The sequence below is a fragment of the Notothenia rossii genome (genome assembly GCF_949606895.1).
Source record: "Notothenia rossii genome assembly, chromosome: 3".
NCBI lineage: Eukaryota > Metazoa > Chordata > Actinopteri > Perciformes > Nototheniidae > Notothenia > Notothenia rossii.
The window spans coordinates 94,377,581-94,396,489 of record NC_136901.1 but is presented as its reverse complement, the minus strand read 5'-3'; the positions used below and the strand labels follow the sequence as shown (position 1 = coordinate 94,396,489).

The 18,909-nt window shown below is 41.1% G+C and overlaps 1 protein-coding gene across 1 annotated transcript in view; it reads right to left on the bottom strand.

Moving 5' to 3' along the window:
* Positions 1-15,553: 15,553 nt before the first annotated feature.
* LOC307032229 (uncharacterized protein) overlaps positions 15,554-18,909 on the bottom strand; it is a 6,082-nt gene continuing 2,726 nt past the window's right edge. Inside the window, exon 2 of the mRNA XM_079670072.1 lies at positions 15,554-17,045. Coding sequence (XP_079526198.1) covers positions 15,967-17,045 — 1,079 coding nt within the window. The 3' untranslated portion in view covers positions 15,554-15,966. The remainder of the gene's footprint in view (positions 17,046-18,909) is intronic.

Sequence of the window (18,909 nt, the reverse complement as noted above, 5' to 3'; positions counted from 1 at the left end):
ACACAGAAACACAAAAACACAGAAACACAGAAAACACAGAAACACAAACACAAAAACACAGAAACACCGAAAACACTGAAAACACAAAAAACAGGCTTGTGTGCTTGTATGGTTTTTGAATAAACACATCAGTATTTTAAAAAGTCAAATAGTATCAGCCTCCCATCGACTTTTTAAAATACTTTCAAAAACCATACTAGCACACAAGCCTGTTTTTTGTGTTTTCAGTGTTTTCGGTGTTTCAGTGTTTTTGTGTTTATTGGTATTTATTATTTTTGATATTATTTATTTGAATGCATCATTTATTAGGGCCCGAGCACGGAGCGCTAGGACCCGACGGCGTCCTAGGACGAACTGCTAGGAACCTATTGTTATTGGTGGTATTATTAGGGCCCGAGCACGGAGCGCTATTCCATTAATTCATGGTTTTACTAACCGGTATTAGTATGTTGTTACTTCGGCATCATTTAGAAACGTGTATTACAATGAAATCACGGCCAAATATGTTCATCTTGTTGTAGTTGTAGCCCCCTTGCCAGCGATTCTCTCTCTCTAGTTTAGCATACTCAGCCTTGTTGTTGGCCCGCTAAGAACCTCGGAGTTATGGGACCAGAAAAACTGTGAAATAGTACCCACTAGCCGGAGCTACGCCTAGTGGAAACTTAACCAAAAACGGGCAGTGCACGGCCCGCTTAAACCGCACTCCGTGCTGTAGTGGAAATGCGCCATAAGACTAGCTGGTCCATTGTAAAGGTCAGTCCACCTTAAATGAGCAGTGGGTGATCAGCAGGTGAAAGGCAGGACACGGGAACTTGGTCCCGAGGAGATGTAACGATTATTAAATAAGAAATAGTCGAGTCAAGGGGTCAAAGAAATGAACATTTGTGATTATTAGTGAATCGGTTGCAGATGGGTGAAAACAGGCTTAGGGAGTAAGGTATTACATGTAACAGCATTAAGTCATCAGGATACAAAATAGGAAAATGTATTCCCTTACAGTTACAGAAGCAAAAACACTCCGATAACAGGTACATTTATGTAAAACAGGGCTCATTAACAGGATAGCAATGATACAAAACATTTAGAAATAAAGAATACATCAAATCATCCTATATGGAAACTTGGAGCCCTCAATCCAAATAAAATGGTTCATCAACAGTCAGTGGTTAACGTATACATCAGAATGACAAAAACATTGAACATGTTGTCCACTTATGTTGATAAAGATGGAGTTCATTTAAAGACCATGTGAAGTGTGCACCTGTGCATGATCTGTTATGCTAATACGTATAGTAATGACCAAAATTGTCCATTGGAACCCATATCAAAAGATGTTGGAATAGCAACGAATTTGACGAGTTTTGAATTTTCCGGGGAAATCTGCAGTCGACCTTCGCCTTCGTGGGCGTGGCTTGCGATCTACTGCGTGACGTCACGAGATGGACGCCGCTGCACTGTTTACATTCACCACCGTTCATTTTTTCTCTTTTTCAAAGTCGAATTTCTCAACGTTTTTGAGCTAGTATTTTCCTGGAAAGTGTGTCGGAGTCGACTGGAAGTGATTGCCAATCGAGAAAACCTGACAATGGAGGCGACAGTGAAGAAAGAGGGATGAAAAACACAGGGGAAAAGATGCATTGCCGCTGGCTGTAGTAATGTCAAGTCTGCCGAAGTGGCGATGTTTCTGTTCCCAAAAGATGAAGGTGAGCCTGGCTGGTGTCATTGTTTCGTAGATTATTTGATTGATCATGATAAATAAAGGCCACTGGTCGATTCGAGAGAGAGAGAAAGAGAGACTGAGAGAGTTACAGGGTTGTTGTTAGCATCTGATGCTAGCTCGGAGCTAACGGAGATTAGCTGTTTCAACAATAAGGAGAGGGAGAGTGCTCTCCTGTGGGACTGAGAGAGATAACGTCAGCTCAGGGAGGTAAACTGTAGCCTAAGTTATCTCAGTGGGTTTGGTCATCTATGTAAACAAATATTTCCATCTATGTAATATTAGTTGTATAAAATAGGTTAAGAAATCCTTCCAATGTTTTTTGATTATTGAAATATATGTTTCATATGAGTGTTGAGAGCTGTATCCATAAATCTCTTAATGTTGCCCTCAAAGTGCACCAGATTGATCACTTTCCTCATCTATCCTGTCCGAAAAGCTGTCCAAATCAATCATTTCTCTCACACTAGTATCACTTTCCAGAGTCTCCGCTATGTTTACAATCGCAACTGGGTACATCTTGTGACGTCACAGCCACTATCGTCTGCAACTTCCGTTAGGCTCAGACGGCAAAATTAATAATTCATTAATTCATTAATTATAAATTATGAACAATTATTTTAGCCATGAACAGGCACAATGATATGTAAGGAATGAAACTGCCATTTCATTTTGGTGCAAAAACATGCACTTCACTGGGCCTTTAAGTCTTATATGGATGTTGTACAACAATGTTAATCCAGTCAGACAGATTTATCTCACGTGTGAACAGTCATAAGACTTATTCATTGTCCTCTCCATCAGCTTCTGTTTCCATGTGTTCAGCTGAGCTGCTGATTGGAGGCTCTGCCTCTCCGTTATCCTCAGTTTGACTTTCATTAAGCTGTGAGGACTGACGACCAACACACTTGTGCCTTTTGAAACGACCATGCCATTTAAATATTTTGTCACAAACTTTGCAGCTGTATGTTTCCTCTCCTGTGTGGACTCTCATGTGTGTCTTTAAATTTCCACTCCGTGAAAAAGCTTTCTTACAGACTGAGCAGCTGAATGGTTTCTCTCCTGTGTGGACTCTCATGTGTGTCTTTAAATGTATATTCCTTGAAAAAGCTTTCTTACAGACTGAGCAGCTGAATGCTTTCTCTCCGGTGTGGACTCTCATGTGTGTCTTTAAATTTTCACTCCGTGAAAAAGCTTTCTCACAAACTGAGCAGCTGAATGGTTTCTCTCCTGTGTGGACTCTCATGTGTTTCTTTAAATTGATATTCAGTGAAAAAGCTTTCTTACAGACTGAGCAGATGTGTGCTTTCTCTCTTGTGTGGATTCTCATGTGTGTCTTTAAATTGATATTCTGTGAAAAATCTTTCTTACAGACTGAGCAGCTGTGTGCTTTCTCTCCTGTGTGGACTGTCATGTGTTTCTTTAAATTTCCACTCAGTGAAAAAGCTTTCTCACAAACTGAGCAGCGAAAGGGTTTCTCTCCTGTGTGGATTCTCATGTGTCGATTTAGATCCCTTCTATGTCTAAAAGCTTTCTTACAGACTGAGCAGCTGAGTGGTTTCTTTTCAGCACTACGTTGTGGACCACTGAAAGATTCTTGTCTACTTTTCAGTGAGTTTGAGCCTGAGGCAGGTTCTCTGGTCTCCTTCCAATCAGCACTGTGTTCAGTGTCAGGTTCAGAAGAGTCTTCAGTGTCTTCAGAAGAGTCATCAGTGTCTTCAGAAGAGTCTCCAGTGTGGTCCTCAGTCTTTGGTTGTAAACTGCTCTCTGGATCTGAGTTCCTGGCTGGTTCTGGTCCTCGACAGTCCTCTCCATCAGCTTCTGTTTCCATGTGTTCAGTTTGTCTTTGATGAGGCTGTGAGGACTGAGGTTTCTCTTTATCATCTTCACTCTTCACAGGGTCAGGAGTGAAAGTGGACTTGGTGATATCAGCCTCCTCCAGCTCCTGAAGCTGCTCTCCCTCCTGACTGATCCTGAGTTCGTCCTGTTCCTGCTTAATGTGTGGGGGGGGCTCTGGGTCCTCCTGGTCCAGACTGGAGCTCCACTCCTGCTGGTTAGGGAGTGGCTCTTCTTTAACCACCACCAGCTGCTGGACATCTGCAGGAAACAGGAAACACACTGTTATGTCAGTCTTGGACCTAGTCAATATAATTAGGTATGTTATTGAATTACAGTTTCCAGAGAAGAGAGGCCCATCGTCTCTTCCGCAATTATTAGGGGTGAGCGGAAGTGCAAAGAGGCCCTCATCAGGATAATACAGTTAAGACTTGTTAGTTAGGTGGTTCATATCCTGACAGGGTATGAATTACACCTAAAGAGGTCACGAGATAATGACCTTTCGACATCTGGAACATATGTGGGTGTGTTGGCTAATGTAAGGGAAATTGTGTGTGCGTTCATTACAGCTGCTATATATGATGTGAAAGACTTGTACTCGTTGGAGCATTACCACTATTGACTGCTTGTGTGCAAGGTAATGTTTCCTCATTATTATTGATTGTTGTACAACGAAATAATAATTAATCAACTATATCTGTGTTTGTGTTTTATTGATTCCCCTCCGTTTTATTCTTTCCTTCTGTGAGTGCTGAATTGCCACAACAACACAGTCAGAAAAAATGGTCTAATTATGTTGGCTCAATTCACCTCATAGCCCAGCCCCTTTCCACTCACAGTTAAAAATGAAAAAGGGTTTTTTCTTCTGGTTTAGCACTAGCCACAATGTAAACAATGAATTATATTTGGGATTGTTCACAGATACACTACGCCAGGGCTATTCAATTAGTTTGGAATGGGGGCCGGTTGATGAAAATGATCCAAAGCAAGGGGCCGGGAAAAAGATGGCTTGAAATATGAGCAATCATATGAAGAGCTTCAGATACAGTACAACAGCATAGTGGAGTGCATATATTGTGTTTAGATCAATCAAACAACATAGCCCCTTTATAGGTCTAAATGGCAAGTTCAGAACTCAGTCGACCTACATGTGAAGCTAATTCAACATCATTTGATTTAGGTGAAATTATCGAATCATTCACGCAGAGATGCAATAAATGACAGGAGTTGTCACTACAGTAGCTATTAGGTGGGTTCGAAACCAGACCCCGCCGAAGTTTTCAGGCAATGTAAATTGAATTGAGAGATAAAAGGCAATCTTGAGTTAAATTGAGAGATAAAAGGCAATCTGGACCAAAAAGAGTTCTTTAAAATAGTTCTTAAAAAAACAAAAGTAGATTACTTTTTAACGTTATATACTCAAAGGGCCAGCAAATATCACCCCGGGCCGGATTTGGCCCGCGGGCCGCCAATTCAATAGCCCTGAACTACGCCTACATTATAGAATGAAAATACTGTGTTACAAATTAAAATCCTGCATTCAAACTAGGGCTGCTCGATTATGGAAAAAAATCATAATCACGATTATTTCTGGTCAATATTGATAGTTAGTAAAAGTTGACTGTACGCTAGAGACCGGAGGCAACTAAAGCTTCCCTTGTGACGTGTTTATATGGATTTATTAAACAGACTGCAAGTCACAGCACAACCTGGCTGAGGGCTTTTAGGGAGGGGGGAGGGGGGAGGGGGTGCAGGATGTATAACGCATGACACATTGAGAGCTTCATTGCGAAAGGGAATGCAGCAAAATAATTGTTTTTCTTTCGATTACAATGTTTTCATAATCGGTGTAAGCCAAAATCGTAATAGAAATTAAAATACGATTAATTGCACAGCCCTAATTCAAACCTTATTTAAGTAAAAGTATATAATTATTATCAGAACATTTTATGGCACCGTCTTATGTAACAGTAATGATGGTGCAGTAAAATGTTCCCTGTCAGTGTTTCATTTATGATGTTTCTTGATTATTTTGTATGTTGCATTTTACTGCTGTAAATGTTTAAAGTTGCGCTTGTATAAATGATTATAGATGAGTGAACCTGCTGAATATTAAAATGTGTATTTTTTACATACAGTACCAGTCAAACATTTGGACACCTTCTCATTCAATGTTTTTTGTTTATTTTAATTTGTAGATTAATACTGAAGACATCAAAACTATGAAAGAACACATATGGAATTATCTAGTCAACAAAAAAGTGTGATTTTTATTCTAGATTCTTCAAAGCAGCCCCCTTTTGCCTTGATGACAGCTTTGCACACTCTGGGCTTCTCTCAGTCAGCTTCATGAGGATGTTAGTGCAATTAATGGCTCACCAACTTTAAATGTTAACACAGAGAGAGAGATCAATAAAACACAAACACAGATATGGTTGAGATTAATCAATATTCAGTTGCACAACAACAAATAATAATATTGGAGTACATCACCTTGCTTCAACAGCAACCAATCGCGGAAATGCCCCAACGAGTAGCAGTTTTACACAGGCATATATAGCTACTGTAATGAACACACACACACATGTTCCCCTATGAATGCCATACTTGTATATGTTTCAGATGTGGAAAGGTCACTATCTCATGACGTCTTTAACTAACAAAGACTTAACTGTATTATAACCTGAGGCTCTACCGACTGAGCTATGGAGCCTCTTTGTACTTCCGCTCACCCCTAATAACTACGGGGGAGACGATGGGGCCTCTTCTCTGGAAATGTAACTCAATAAATACATTTGTCTTCACTAACCATGTGACTAGGCATAAGACTGATATAACAAGACGATGGGGCCTCTCTGACCTGTGTGACCTTAATGAATAAGCTAGAAATACGCTGTAATAAGGAATCTCCCATAACAAGGTCGTCACCTGGAATGGTTTTCCATTAACACATGTGCCTTGTCAAGAGTCAATTTGTGGAATTACTTGCTTTCTTAATGTGTTTGAGGTAGGGTTAGTGCACAGTGGAGAGCCCTATTTGACTACTGTTGTAATCCATATTATGGCAAGACCCACTCAACTCAGTGAAGAGAAACGACCGTCCATCATCACTTTAAGAAATGAAGGCCAGTCGATCCGGAACATTTCAAGAACTTTGAATGTATCCTCAAGTGCACTCACAAAAACCACAGAACACTATAATAATTCCATATGTGTTGTTTTATAGTTTTGATGTCTTCAGTATTAATTTACAATGTAGAACCAATTTAAATAAATACAAAACTTTGAATGAGAAGATGTGTCCAAACCTTTGACTGTGTCTAATACTAGTGTATATCTCTCTCAAAATATATATTCTGTGTATATATATAGATATATATATATATATATATATATATATATATATATATATATATATATATATATATATATATATATATATATATAGATATACAAAATATATTATAAATACATGTTGGCAATAATTGATTGATGAGATATTACATTAATTTATATTAATGTTTGAATTACTTTATGACCTTTGTACTAGTTCCCCTATTCTTTATCAAGTAACATTTTAGATGTGTTTACTTTATTATTGAACATATTTGTTATTGATTTTTTAATGAATTATTCTCCAGCAATTTGAATTAATCCAAAGTGGGTCTTTTATTTGCTTTTTACACATTTAAAAAGAAAAGGTGAATAAATGAGCACATTAAAACTAAATGATCAATTTATGTCACATTTAATCAACTAGTGCCTACATGTATGGTTAATATTTAAATCAGTACATTAAATGGCATATTATTCAATGTATGTATTTTTATAAATATATTTATTTTGGTAGGTTTGCTCTTCCGTAATAAGTTATAATTAAGTACATTTGTCTCATAATACTTACATTACTTTACTTAAAGATATGCATGCAGTACTTTAACTTGTAATGGAGTATTTTCACAGTGTGGTGTTTGTACTTTTACTTCAGGATCTACTACCTGCAGCAAGTGCTGATAAAGGGTCTAAAGTGTTATTAATGTGATAATAAAGTGTTACTGAAGAGTTTAAAGTGTTAATGAAGTGTAAAGGGAACAGACCTGCTCTGTGTATCCGAAGCTGAGGCTGTAAAACAGCGTCCAGTAGTTTCTGGAGTCTCTTGTTCTCCTCTTTGGAAAGAAACAGCTCCTCCTCGAGCTCTGCTATTGTTTTTTCAAACAGAGCAAATATCTCTTCAGAAGCAGCAGTGAGTCGCTGCTTCTTGAACGACAGCAGCATTTGGACTTTACTCATGTTTCCTAGATCACCTTTCCCTGCAGACTCCGTTAAACACACCGTTTCTCTCTCCGTCAAACTCTCAATCTGACTAGTGTTGCTAACGTGTTTCCAGCTAGCATGCTAAACTAGCTCCTATAGTCCGAGGTAAAAGCTCCAGAGAAAAGAGCACAGAGTCCATTCAGAGGTTTATCCAGACACACAGTTGATGGATCAGTAGAGCTGGAGCTCACACACACTTTCTCCGGAACACAAGAGAGAACCGTAGCGACGAGACGCCACATGCAGGGATCGAGTTAAGTGTGAGCCAATGGAAGCTGAGCTCCCACAAGGAGGGGTCTGAGCTCCCACGGATGCAGTGACATCATACATCTGTGGGGGTCGCTAATACATTACCAACAACCATTATTTTAATAACAAATAATGCATACATGCATTATTTATTATTATAAATAATACTCATTACATTGACACATGTGTCAATGTAATGAGTATTATTTACGAGGTAAATAGGCTAAAAGAAAAACATGTTTTCCAAAAGAACTACGCATTCTATTGAATGACAATATGCCTGCACTGCACCTCCAAGCAAGTTTGGAGCAAGTAGAGGGCTGCTGCTGCTGCTGCTGTGTGTGTGTGTGTGTGTGTGTGTGTGTGTGTGTGTGTGTGTGTGTGTGTGTGTGTGCGTGTGTGCGTGTGTGCGTGCGTGCGTGCGCGCGTGTGTGTGCGTGTGTGCGTGTGTGTGTGTGTGTGTGTGTGTGCAGTGGTGTAGTGGGGATTTTTTTACTGGGGGGGGGGGTGGTGGGTGGACGAGGGGGGGGGGGGGGGCTTGGGGGACCTCTGTGTCGCCTGTCAGCGCAACTTACATGATGCCGTTTAGACAATATAATACTAAAGGGCAGGGCCGTGGGAAGTAGGGGTGCTGAGGGTGCTGCAGCACCCCCTGGTGGAGGCCAGGGGATCTGCACTTCCACAAGATATAATATTAAAAAAACGAATTTTCAGCCTTGATGTAACAACATTCATAATTAAGTAAAGATAACACCCTTTTCACCCCGGTTACATTTTTCATTTGCCCTGTACGATGGGCGCTGTAAGTGATGAAAGTGGGGGATGTTGGCTTAGCAGGCACCCGCAGCTCACAGCCAAAGTGAGAGAGATAGAGAGAGGGGATACCGCGGTACCGGCGGGGATTGCTGTTAGCTTCTGCTGCGCTAACGGATATAAGAAGCTGTTTCTACAATAATGTGGAGGGAGAGCTCTGTCCTGTCAGACTGAGAGGCTCAGTGAGGTAAAGGACTCTTGAGTGTTTAGATATTCACTTTAGTCTAAGTTATCTCAGTGAGTCTCAAACGGTTTGATCACAATTTATGCAAACAAATATTTCCAAGGCACACCTTTATAATTATTAGGATAAATAAAAACAGGTTTGAAATCATCCCAATGTATACTATAGGACAGTAAACCAAAAATATCGTTTAAAACTGGAGAGATTTAAAAATATACATAATTAAATGTTAACCGGTAAAATAAGATATGAATGAACAACACAAATAAAATAAGTTACATTTATTTGTTATTGGCTATGGTAGGTTATTGGAAATGTTCACATACTTATTTGATTAATAAAATGCAAACCGATCTTTTTCATATGGGTGTTTAGAGTTGTACCCCCTAGATCAGTCTCTAATTGGGCGCTCAAAGTGTACCAAATTGAAGCATTTTACTTTAAAATGTTAAAAAAAATCTTCCCGGGGGGGCACCCCCGGACCCCCCTAGAGGATGTGAAGTCCACCCCCCAATTAAAACATGTTATAATATATAATACATTTGAAGCCTTGTTATATAAGCTTTCCACCATGTCAATATATTTCTCTTTTTGCAGTGTATTGGTCTTTTGTAGAGGTTTTTCATTGCCATCTAAAATCTTGCCTATAGGGCAGCACATTGGTCAGAACCAGCCCTGGTGTCATCCCCACAGCACCCCCCATTTGAAACATGTTCCCACGGCTATGCTAAAGGGTGGTGCGGCTGTCAGCGAACTGATCCGGCCTTTCTGGGCGACTATCACTCAGATGCGGGACATAGTCTCAATGTGTGGGACGCGCACAGTGCGGGACACCTGGTCACCCTACACACACGGTGCTGCCCCTCACACACACGCTTCAAATCAAGTTGCATAAATGCTTGAGAATTACTGTGAAATCTGCCTATTATGTTTTCGTCATTATTACAACAAACACACACTTGCAACTGATAACACTGATTTTAGATGTATTAGACTATTAAAAAAAGAAATCATGTTTCAAAGAAGTGGGGGTACGGCGTACCCCCGCGTCCAACGCCCTCTCCACCACTGTGTGTGTGTGTGTGTGTGTGTGTGTGTGTGTGTGTGTGTGTGTGTGTGTGTGTGTGTGTGTGTGTGTGTGTGTGTGTGTGTGTGTGTGTGTGTGTGTGTGTGTGTGTGTGTGTGTGTGTGTGCAGGGGCGTACACAGACATTTGGAGGGGCTATTGCTCTAAACTGGGAAAAGGGCCCAATTCGTTATTCAGGCACATTTTTAGTTTTGTGGATTACGCATTATTCTTATTCTTATCATTCTTTATCAGCGCAGTAACGGTAAGGTTTCTAATTACTTATTTATTTAGTATTCCATAACTTAATAACAGAGATGGTCAAACTAAAGTGGTAGAGACATGGCAGAAATCCTACAATGAAGCGGGAGAGTGAAGTGTTCTCTCGTGAGAGGGTGATCAAGAAAAGAGAGCGAGCGGCCCCGTTGAGGGAGTTTACGGAGCAGATGAAAATACACAGAAAGACAGAAGCACAATTAGGACAAGTATATTTTGGTGTTTTTTTCCGTATATAACTGACGGTGTCAAGAGGAAGTAAAGTCCCCTGGTTTGTCCCCTATACTCTAACGCCAGGCAGGCACATGGTATGATCACCATAGCCATAGGAGGCCGGAGGGCTTTCCTTTACTTCCAGCTGTCAAGGCACTGACACACCTACCCGATTTTGGGAGTCAGAAGCCGTCAGGTCAGAGGCAGTCGGGCATTCGCGGCGCCCTACTCAGGTTGGTGTGTCCCGCACCGTCGTTGCTTTACGGCACATTTTCACACCTCCCGCGGCCTCCCCAACATGTTGAATCGGCCAAAGAAATCACTCTGATTGGCTGTTGCCTCTTTTGAATGATGAATACACACTACCGCTGCCTGCTGGTAAGGACAGTTATTGCAAGTCGTCGACTGAAGTCTTTGCGGTGTGTTCGTAGGCGGGCGGCGTAGGCGGGCGGCGTAGCCGACGCAGGCGACGTAGCAGACGTAAAAGTCGGGACGCCTTCGGTACGCGTTCTTTGGTCTCAGGTTGGTGTGTAGCGGCCTTAAAGTTCCCATTTCATGCTTTTCCGGTTATTACCCGCCGTCCCCTTGTGTGTTATGAAGGTTTTTATGCATGTAAACGGTGTGCAGAGTCAAAACCCTCAAAGTACACCCTGTAGCGAGTAAAACTCTAACACAGAAAATACCTCCCCAAAACGCCTCGTTGGAGATATGTCATTGTCCATTGATTCTTCCTGGGTATCGTGATGTAGGAATGGCCAGTAGCAGTGCCCAGTGGCTGGAGCTACTGGAGCTACTGGAGCTACAACGAGCCGTTAAAGGCAGAGAGTGAAATTCAGTGAATACACGTAGTTTACAGAGATGCTGTATGAGAAACCAGAGTGAGTTTGGAAAATTGCACAATATAAATCTATTCCAGTAGACCTCAACAATGGAATTAGGATCAGTGGAAATGGCCATGACATGGGACCTTTAAGATTGTAAACAAAGTCACGTGACTGGGGGCAGATGACAGCGCTGACAAGGTGTGTTTCCCGCAGCGAGACGCTACAATACTAATTGTGGGCTTATCATGTTGATTCGGCCACAATAGAAAACAAAAAAAAACTCTCACTCTCTCCAGAAGGGCAGGTCAGACACAAATGGCAAACGGGCCGTTGCCCGTACCTGTGCACGTCCCTGTGTGTGTGTGTGTGTGTGTGTGTGTGTGTGTGTGTGTGTGTGTGTGTGTGTGTGTGTGTGTGTGTGTGTGTGTGTGTTTGAGTGTGTGTGAGTGCGTGTGCGTGCGCGCGCGTGAGCACACGTTATTTTTAAAGACCCCCATAGAGCTCAGTTAATAACTCGAACCCTGATCATCATCATTTACCAAAACCCTCTGTTTTAGAGTCACTCCCCTCCTCAACTCCCCTCCTTGACTCCTATCCTCATGTCTTAGTCCCGCCCACAGGAGATGCGAGCGGAGGACCCGAGGAGGGGAACCGAGGAGAGAGGAGGGGAAGCAGCAGCCGGTTAGAGAAATGAGAACTCCTCTCCTCCGAACGGTAATTTTAAAGAGACGCCCATTAATGATGACAGGAGGCACAGCAGCCCTCTGTCTGATGGACAGATGTGTTCATGACCACTTATATATTTACTTTGATTCATTCACAGTGCGGTATAATGAGACAATAACAGGCTACAGATGCGGACATAGACACACACACACATTTATAAATATACACAATTTCAGAATCAAACAAGTATGAGAGTACTCTCATAATAACATAACACAATCAGAGACTGGATATATACCGGATATAATATCCAAGGGATACATGCAGAGCTGTCATTGGCTGAGATAAGTCCGGCCGTGCGTCACGACTCTTTGAAAAATCACTGTTGCCGGAAATACATTCGCGGAGGATCCGCGGAGGAACCATCAGTGTATCCTCGATCGTTGCCGGCGCAGATAAGAAAAGCAAAAGTAAAGAAAACCGAAGAAAAAGAAAAAGAAAAATGAAAAGGAAAAGAAAAATGAAAAGCAAACGCAGAATGCGAATGAAAAGAAAAGGGACTATAGGACGGAAAACGAAAAAGACAAAAAGAAGGAAGGTGAAAAGAAAAAGGAACAAAGTGAAGAAATGTCAACTAACTATAGAGGATGGTGTTGTAGACCCATTACCGGATCATAATAATCTTATAGATCAGCTACCGCTAACCGACTGTTGCGAATGTGTTGAACAAATACCAAAAGCAATGGCAGAGCTTTGCTTCAATATAATGAGAGAAAAAGCACGATACTACGGAATTGCCCAAATTGGCGACAGTGCCAGAGCATGTATTAAAAGACTGTTGGAGGATCTCTATTCTAGTGTCGGTTGCCATTACATCGAAGGATATGCCAAAACGTGTGACGACATAGACAAAGCTTTTGAAGACAATTATATGGTACCTGTCCTTACAGCTAAACAAATCCTATGCCAGGTATTCGACAGACCACAAGAAGCACAAGAAGCCCCAGAAAGGATTACATTCAGAGCTAATAATGATGAAACCGAAGAACAAGCAAAGCAGATTATAATCGTTGCGGGTGAAAGGATAGAGAATTTGCAAGTGATGTTAATGCATTTATCTGATATAAAAAATGCATTTGTTTACTTCCAAGAGAACCCTAAACATCTACTTGGGCAATGTGAATTGAACGATAAACCGATCACTGTAGATGAAAGGCGGAGAGAAGCAGCAGTGCAAATCGTTAATTCTATTACCTTGTATGCACGACGACATTAACTTGGTAAAATGTAATATGTTTTTCTGAAAATGGGGTGAATGTTGTGTTTTCAATTAAACAACCAAAACAAATGAAAATGTGTTTTATTTTTGCTTTCATGTATAGTAATAGTATTGTAAACGAAACATTTAAAGTGGTCCTGGAATCTTCATTTTCCGAAACATTCTGTAACATTACCGAAGAAATTAAACAAACACCAAAAGTGTATCATGTGCTCTCATTGTATGCTCTGTTTGTAGATGTAATGCATCTGTGTGTCAAAAACAGCATACACATGAATATTTTTGACTGAAGTGAAAAAACTCCATCATGATATTTCCAGTAATCTGGGTAATTCTAAGCTGGAGACGGTCCTGGGGATGTTACAATCAGTATAACTATTGAATTTGTGTGTGAAAAAAATTAAATGTAAATAGGAAATAAATAAAAAAAGTGTTTACATTTTAAAAACTGTTGTCTTCATTATAGCAAGGGGAGCGTGTCTGATACATGGGTATTACAGTCCTTCACATGCACTGTTGTCTTCATTATAACAAGGGGAGGGTAACAGTGAAGATGTATGATACATGTGTATTGAAACGTGCGTATTATACCCCCACAGAAACACAGAAACACGGAAACACAGAAACACAAAAACACAGAAAAAACACTGAAACACTGAAACAACACAGAAACACTGAAACACCGAGACACAGAACCACAGAGACACAGAAACACAGAAACAACAAGGTGCATTGTAAAGGTCAGTCCACCTTAAATGAGCAGTGGGTGATCAGCAGGTGAAAGGCAGGACACGGGAACTTGGTCCCGAGGAGATGTAACGATTATTAAATAAGAAATAGTCGAGTCAAGGGGTCAAAGAAATGAACATTTGTGATTATTAGTGAATTGGTTGCAGATGGGTGAAAACAGGCTTAGGGAGTAACGTATTACATGTAACAGCATTAGGTCATCAGGACACAAAATAGGAACATTTATTCCTTTACAGTTACAGAAGCAAAAACACTCCGATAACAGGTACATTTATGTAAAACAGGGCTCATTAACAGGATAGCAATGATACAAAACATTTAGAAATAAAGAACACATCAAATCATCCTATATGGAAACTTGGAGCCCTCAATCCAAATAAAATGGTTCATCAACAGTCAGTGGTTAACGTATACATCAGAATGACAAAAACATTAAACATATTGTCCACTTATGTTGATAAAGATGGAGTTCATTTAAGTCTTATATAGATGTTGTACAACAATGTTAATCCAGTCAGACAGATTTCTCTCACGTGTGAACCGTCATAAGACTTATTCATTGTCCTCTCCATCAGCTTCTGTTTCCATGTGTTCAGCCGAGCTGCTGATTGGAGGCTCTGCCTCTCCGTTATCCTCAGTTTGAATTTCATTAAGCTGTGAGGACTGACGACCAACACACTTGTGCCTTTTGAAATGACCATGCCATTTAAATATTTTGTCACAAACATTGCAGCTGTATATTTCCTCTCCTGTGCAGTAGCGTGGCGTGGGGAAAAAATTAGGGAAAGCCAATAATACATCCTTTCTTTCGGGTGTGGTGGTCAATGTAATAACGTAACCAGATGAGTGATTACAGCGCCCGGTATCATTTTACACACATTTGTATCATACAGATGCAGGACTTACACACGCCTGTTATCTGACCGACAGGTCCGCACGCACTCTCCAGCCGAAACTCTAATAAGCATTCATTCACAAACTAAATCAGGAGACCTTTAACGTTTTACGTCCGGTTCGCTCCTTTGTTCCTCGCTGTACACAGCTCCAGTTTGGGCATTGGCCTGTCATCAGATTGTATTTGTTGTTGCTGCTGCAGCGGAAGTTTAGTACAATTATTTTTGATTAAATACTCCAAATCTCCACCCTCCATAATTGCACTTGCTTCAGTTGCTTGCTACTTTCTAACGGCGGTGAGAGAGGTGCAGTAACGCTATTTATCTTCTATCGATTAGATTTATTATTCGAAAATTATAAAAGTAGGGTAGAAATGTGGATATTATCCCACTGAACAAAACGTGCATTTACCTAACAGGTTCGTTTTCCACTGACCTTTTTTCGAGCTATTTTCCCAAATCCTATAGAGAAATCCCATTGCTATTTTGTCGAGGGAAACCGAGCGCAGCTTACTTCCGCTTTTTGGGACGCGTCACTGCACCACTAAATTGATGCGATTTGATTGGATTGTGAGGCAAGGGAAGCCAGCCGCCTCTGGCTTCCCTTGGCATGGCCCTGACCAATCACAGGTTGGCAGGGGCATGACGTGAGCCTCATCTGATTGGTCAATCCCTCCATTTTTTTTCACCAAGGGAAGCACATTTCGGATGGCCTCCTCTCGCAACAGAGAGTGCAATCTACTGTTTCACCATAGCATCTAGAGGGGCGCTGTTTCACTCTTTGTAAAATACTCAATGAGAATGGGGAGAGACGGGCCGGCAGCAACACACAACAAAGAATTTCCGAAACTAAACGAAGTGTTTTTATTTATTTATTAAAATTATAACTACAATCCGAAAAAACAGGGGAAGCCTGGCTGCCCTTGGCCTCCAGGAGGAAACGCCACTGCTCCTGTGTGGATTCTCATGTGTGTCTTTAAATTTCCACTCCGTGAAAAAGCTTTCTTACATACTGAGCAGCTGTGTGCTTTCTCTCCTGTGTGGACTCTCATGTGTTCCTTTAAATTTTCCCTCCGTGAAAAAGCTTTCTTACAGACTGAGCAGCTGTGTGCTTTCTCTCCTGTGTGGACTTTCATGTGTTCCTTTACATTTTCACTCCGTGAAAAAGCTTTCTCACAAACTGAGCATTTGAATGGTTTCTCTCCTGTGTGGATTCTCATGTGTGTCTTTAAAGTTATATTCAGTGAAAAAGCTTTCTCACAAACTGAGCATTTGAATGGTTTCTCTCCTGTGTGGAATATCATGTGTGTCTTTAAATGTATATTCTGTGAAAAAGCTTTCTCACAAACTGAGCATTTGAATGGTTTCTCTCCTGTGTGGATTCTCACGTGTCGATTTAGATCTTTTCTATATCTAAAAGCTTTCTTACAGACTGAGCAGCTGAATGGTTTCTTTTCAGCACTACGTTGTGGATCACTGAAAGATTCTTGTCTATTTTTCAGTGAGTTTGAGCCTGAGGCAGGTTCTCTGGTCTCCTTCCAATCAGCACTGTGTTCAGCGTCAGGTTCAAAAGAGTCATCAGTGTCTTCAGAAGAGTCTCCAGTGTGGTCCTCAGTCTTTGGTTGTAAACTGCTCTCTGGATCTGAGTTCCTGGCTGGTTCTGGTCCTCGACAGTCCTCTCCATCAGCTTCTGTTTCCATGTGTTCAGTTTGTCTTTGATGAGGCTGTGAGGACTGAGGTTTCTCTTCATCATCTTCACTCTTCACAGGGTCAGGAGTGAAAGTGGACTTGGTGATATCAGCCTCCTCCAGCTCCTGAAGCTGCTCTCCCTCCTGACTGATCCTGAGTTCCTCCTGTTCCTGCTTAATGTGTGGGGGGGGCTCTGGGTCCTCCTGGTCCAGACTGGTGCTCCACTCCTGCTGGTCAGGGAGAGGCTCTTCTTTAACCACCACCAGCTGCTGGACATCTGCAGGAAACAGGAAACACACTGTTATATCAGTCTTCGACCTAGTCAATATAATTAGGTATGTTATTGAATTACAGTTTCCAGAGAAGAGAGGCCCATCGTCTCTTCCGCAATTATTAGGGGTGAGCGGAAGTGCAAAGAGGCCCTCCTCAGGATAATACAGTTAAGTCTTGTTCGTTAGGTTGTTCATATCCTGACGGTATGAATTACACCTATAGAGGTCATGAGATAATATAAATATAAACAATGAATTGTATTTGGGATTGTTCACAGATACACTACGCCAGGGCTATTCAATTAGTTTGGAATGGGGGCCGGTTGATGAAAATGATCCAAAGCAAGGGGCCGGGAAAAAGATGGCTTGAAATATGAGCAATCATATGAAGAGCTTCAGATACAGTACAACAGCATAGTGGAGTGCATATATTGTGTTTAATTCAATCAAACAACATAACCCCAAGGCCTTTATAGGTCTAAATGGCAAGTTCAGAACTCAGTAGACCTACATGTGAAGTTAATTTAACATCATTTCATTTGACTTAGGTGAAATTATCTAATCATTCACGCAGAGATGCAATAAATGACAGGAGTTGTCACTACAGTAGCTGTTAGGTGGGTTCGAAACCAGAGCTCACCGAAGTTTTCAGGCAATGTCTTCCCCTCTATTCCAGAGAGGGTGTTCAATTGAGAGATAAAAGGCAATCTGGCACAAAAAAAAGATCTTTAAAAAAAAGATTCTTCAAAAAAAAAGTAGATTACTTTTTAACATTATACTCAAAGGGCCAGCAAATATCACCCCGGGCCGGATTTGGCCCGGGGACCACCAATTCAATAGCCCTGAACTACTACATTATAGAATGAAAATACTGTGTTACAAATTAAAATCCTGCATTCAAACTAGGGCTGTTCGATTATGGCAAAAATCATAATCAAGATTATTTCTGGTCAATATTGATAGTTAGTCAAAGTTGACTGTACGCTAGAGACCGGAGGCAACTAAAGCTTCCCTTGTGACGTGTTTATATGGATTTATTAAACAGACTGCAAGTCACAACACAACCTGGCTGAGGGCTTTTAGGGAGGGGGGAGGGGGGAGGGGGGAGGGGGTGCAGGATGTATAACGCATGACACATTGAGAGCTTCATTGCGAAAGGGAATGCAGCAAAATAATCGTTTTTTTTCCGATTACGTTGTTTTCATAATCGTTGTAAGCCAAAATCGTAATAGAGATTAAAATACGATTAATTGCACAGCCCTAATTCAAACCTTGTTTAAAGGGGACACATCATGCTATATTTGAACAATATATTGTAGGGCCATACCTATATAAAGTATATACATATAGTTTTTTTTTCAAAATACCAAACAGATCCTGCATTTTAGCCATGCCTCATTTCGCTCCATTTGCTCTTTACAGCGCTGTTTTTGCAGGGCGCTGATTATGTGAGCTGCAGCTGACCACGCCCCCCTGCAGGAGAGGGGAGCGTGCTCTGAGATCAGCTGAAAGGCTGCAGCGGGGAGAAGTCAATCCAATCAAAAAGCTCCTCAAAAACGCTATCAAAGCAGTTCCTGCCGTTGCTACGTTAGTTCAAACAGTAACAACGGACTATTTTTCTTAGCAAATCAATACATACAACTATGTTTTAAATCAATGAAATCATTTTCTAAATCGATAAAAGCATTTCAATTAATATTGGGAGTCATGTCGTTACTTTGTTGAGAATGTGGCCATGTGATAAGCGGGATAATGTGCAGCGACTTGGTCATTATGGGGAAAAGAACACCTTCATGCAGATCTAGATCCCTCCGCTTGGCGTCGGGCTCCTGATCAGCCTGTCGGTGTTCTTTTCCCCATAATGACCGC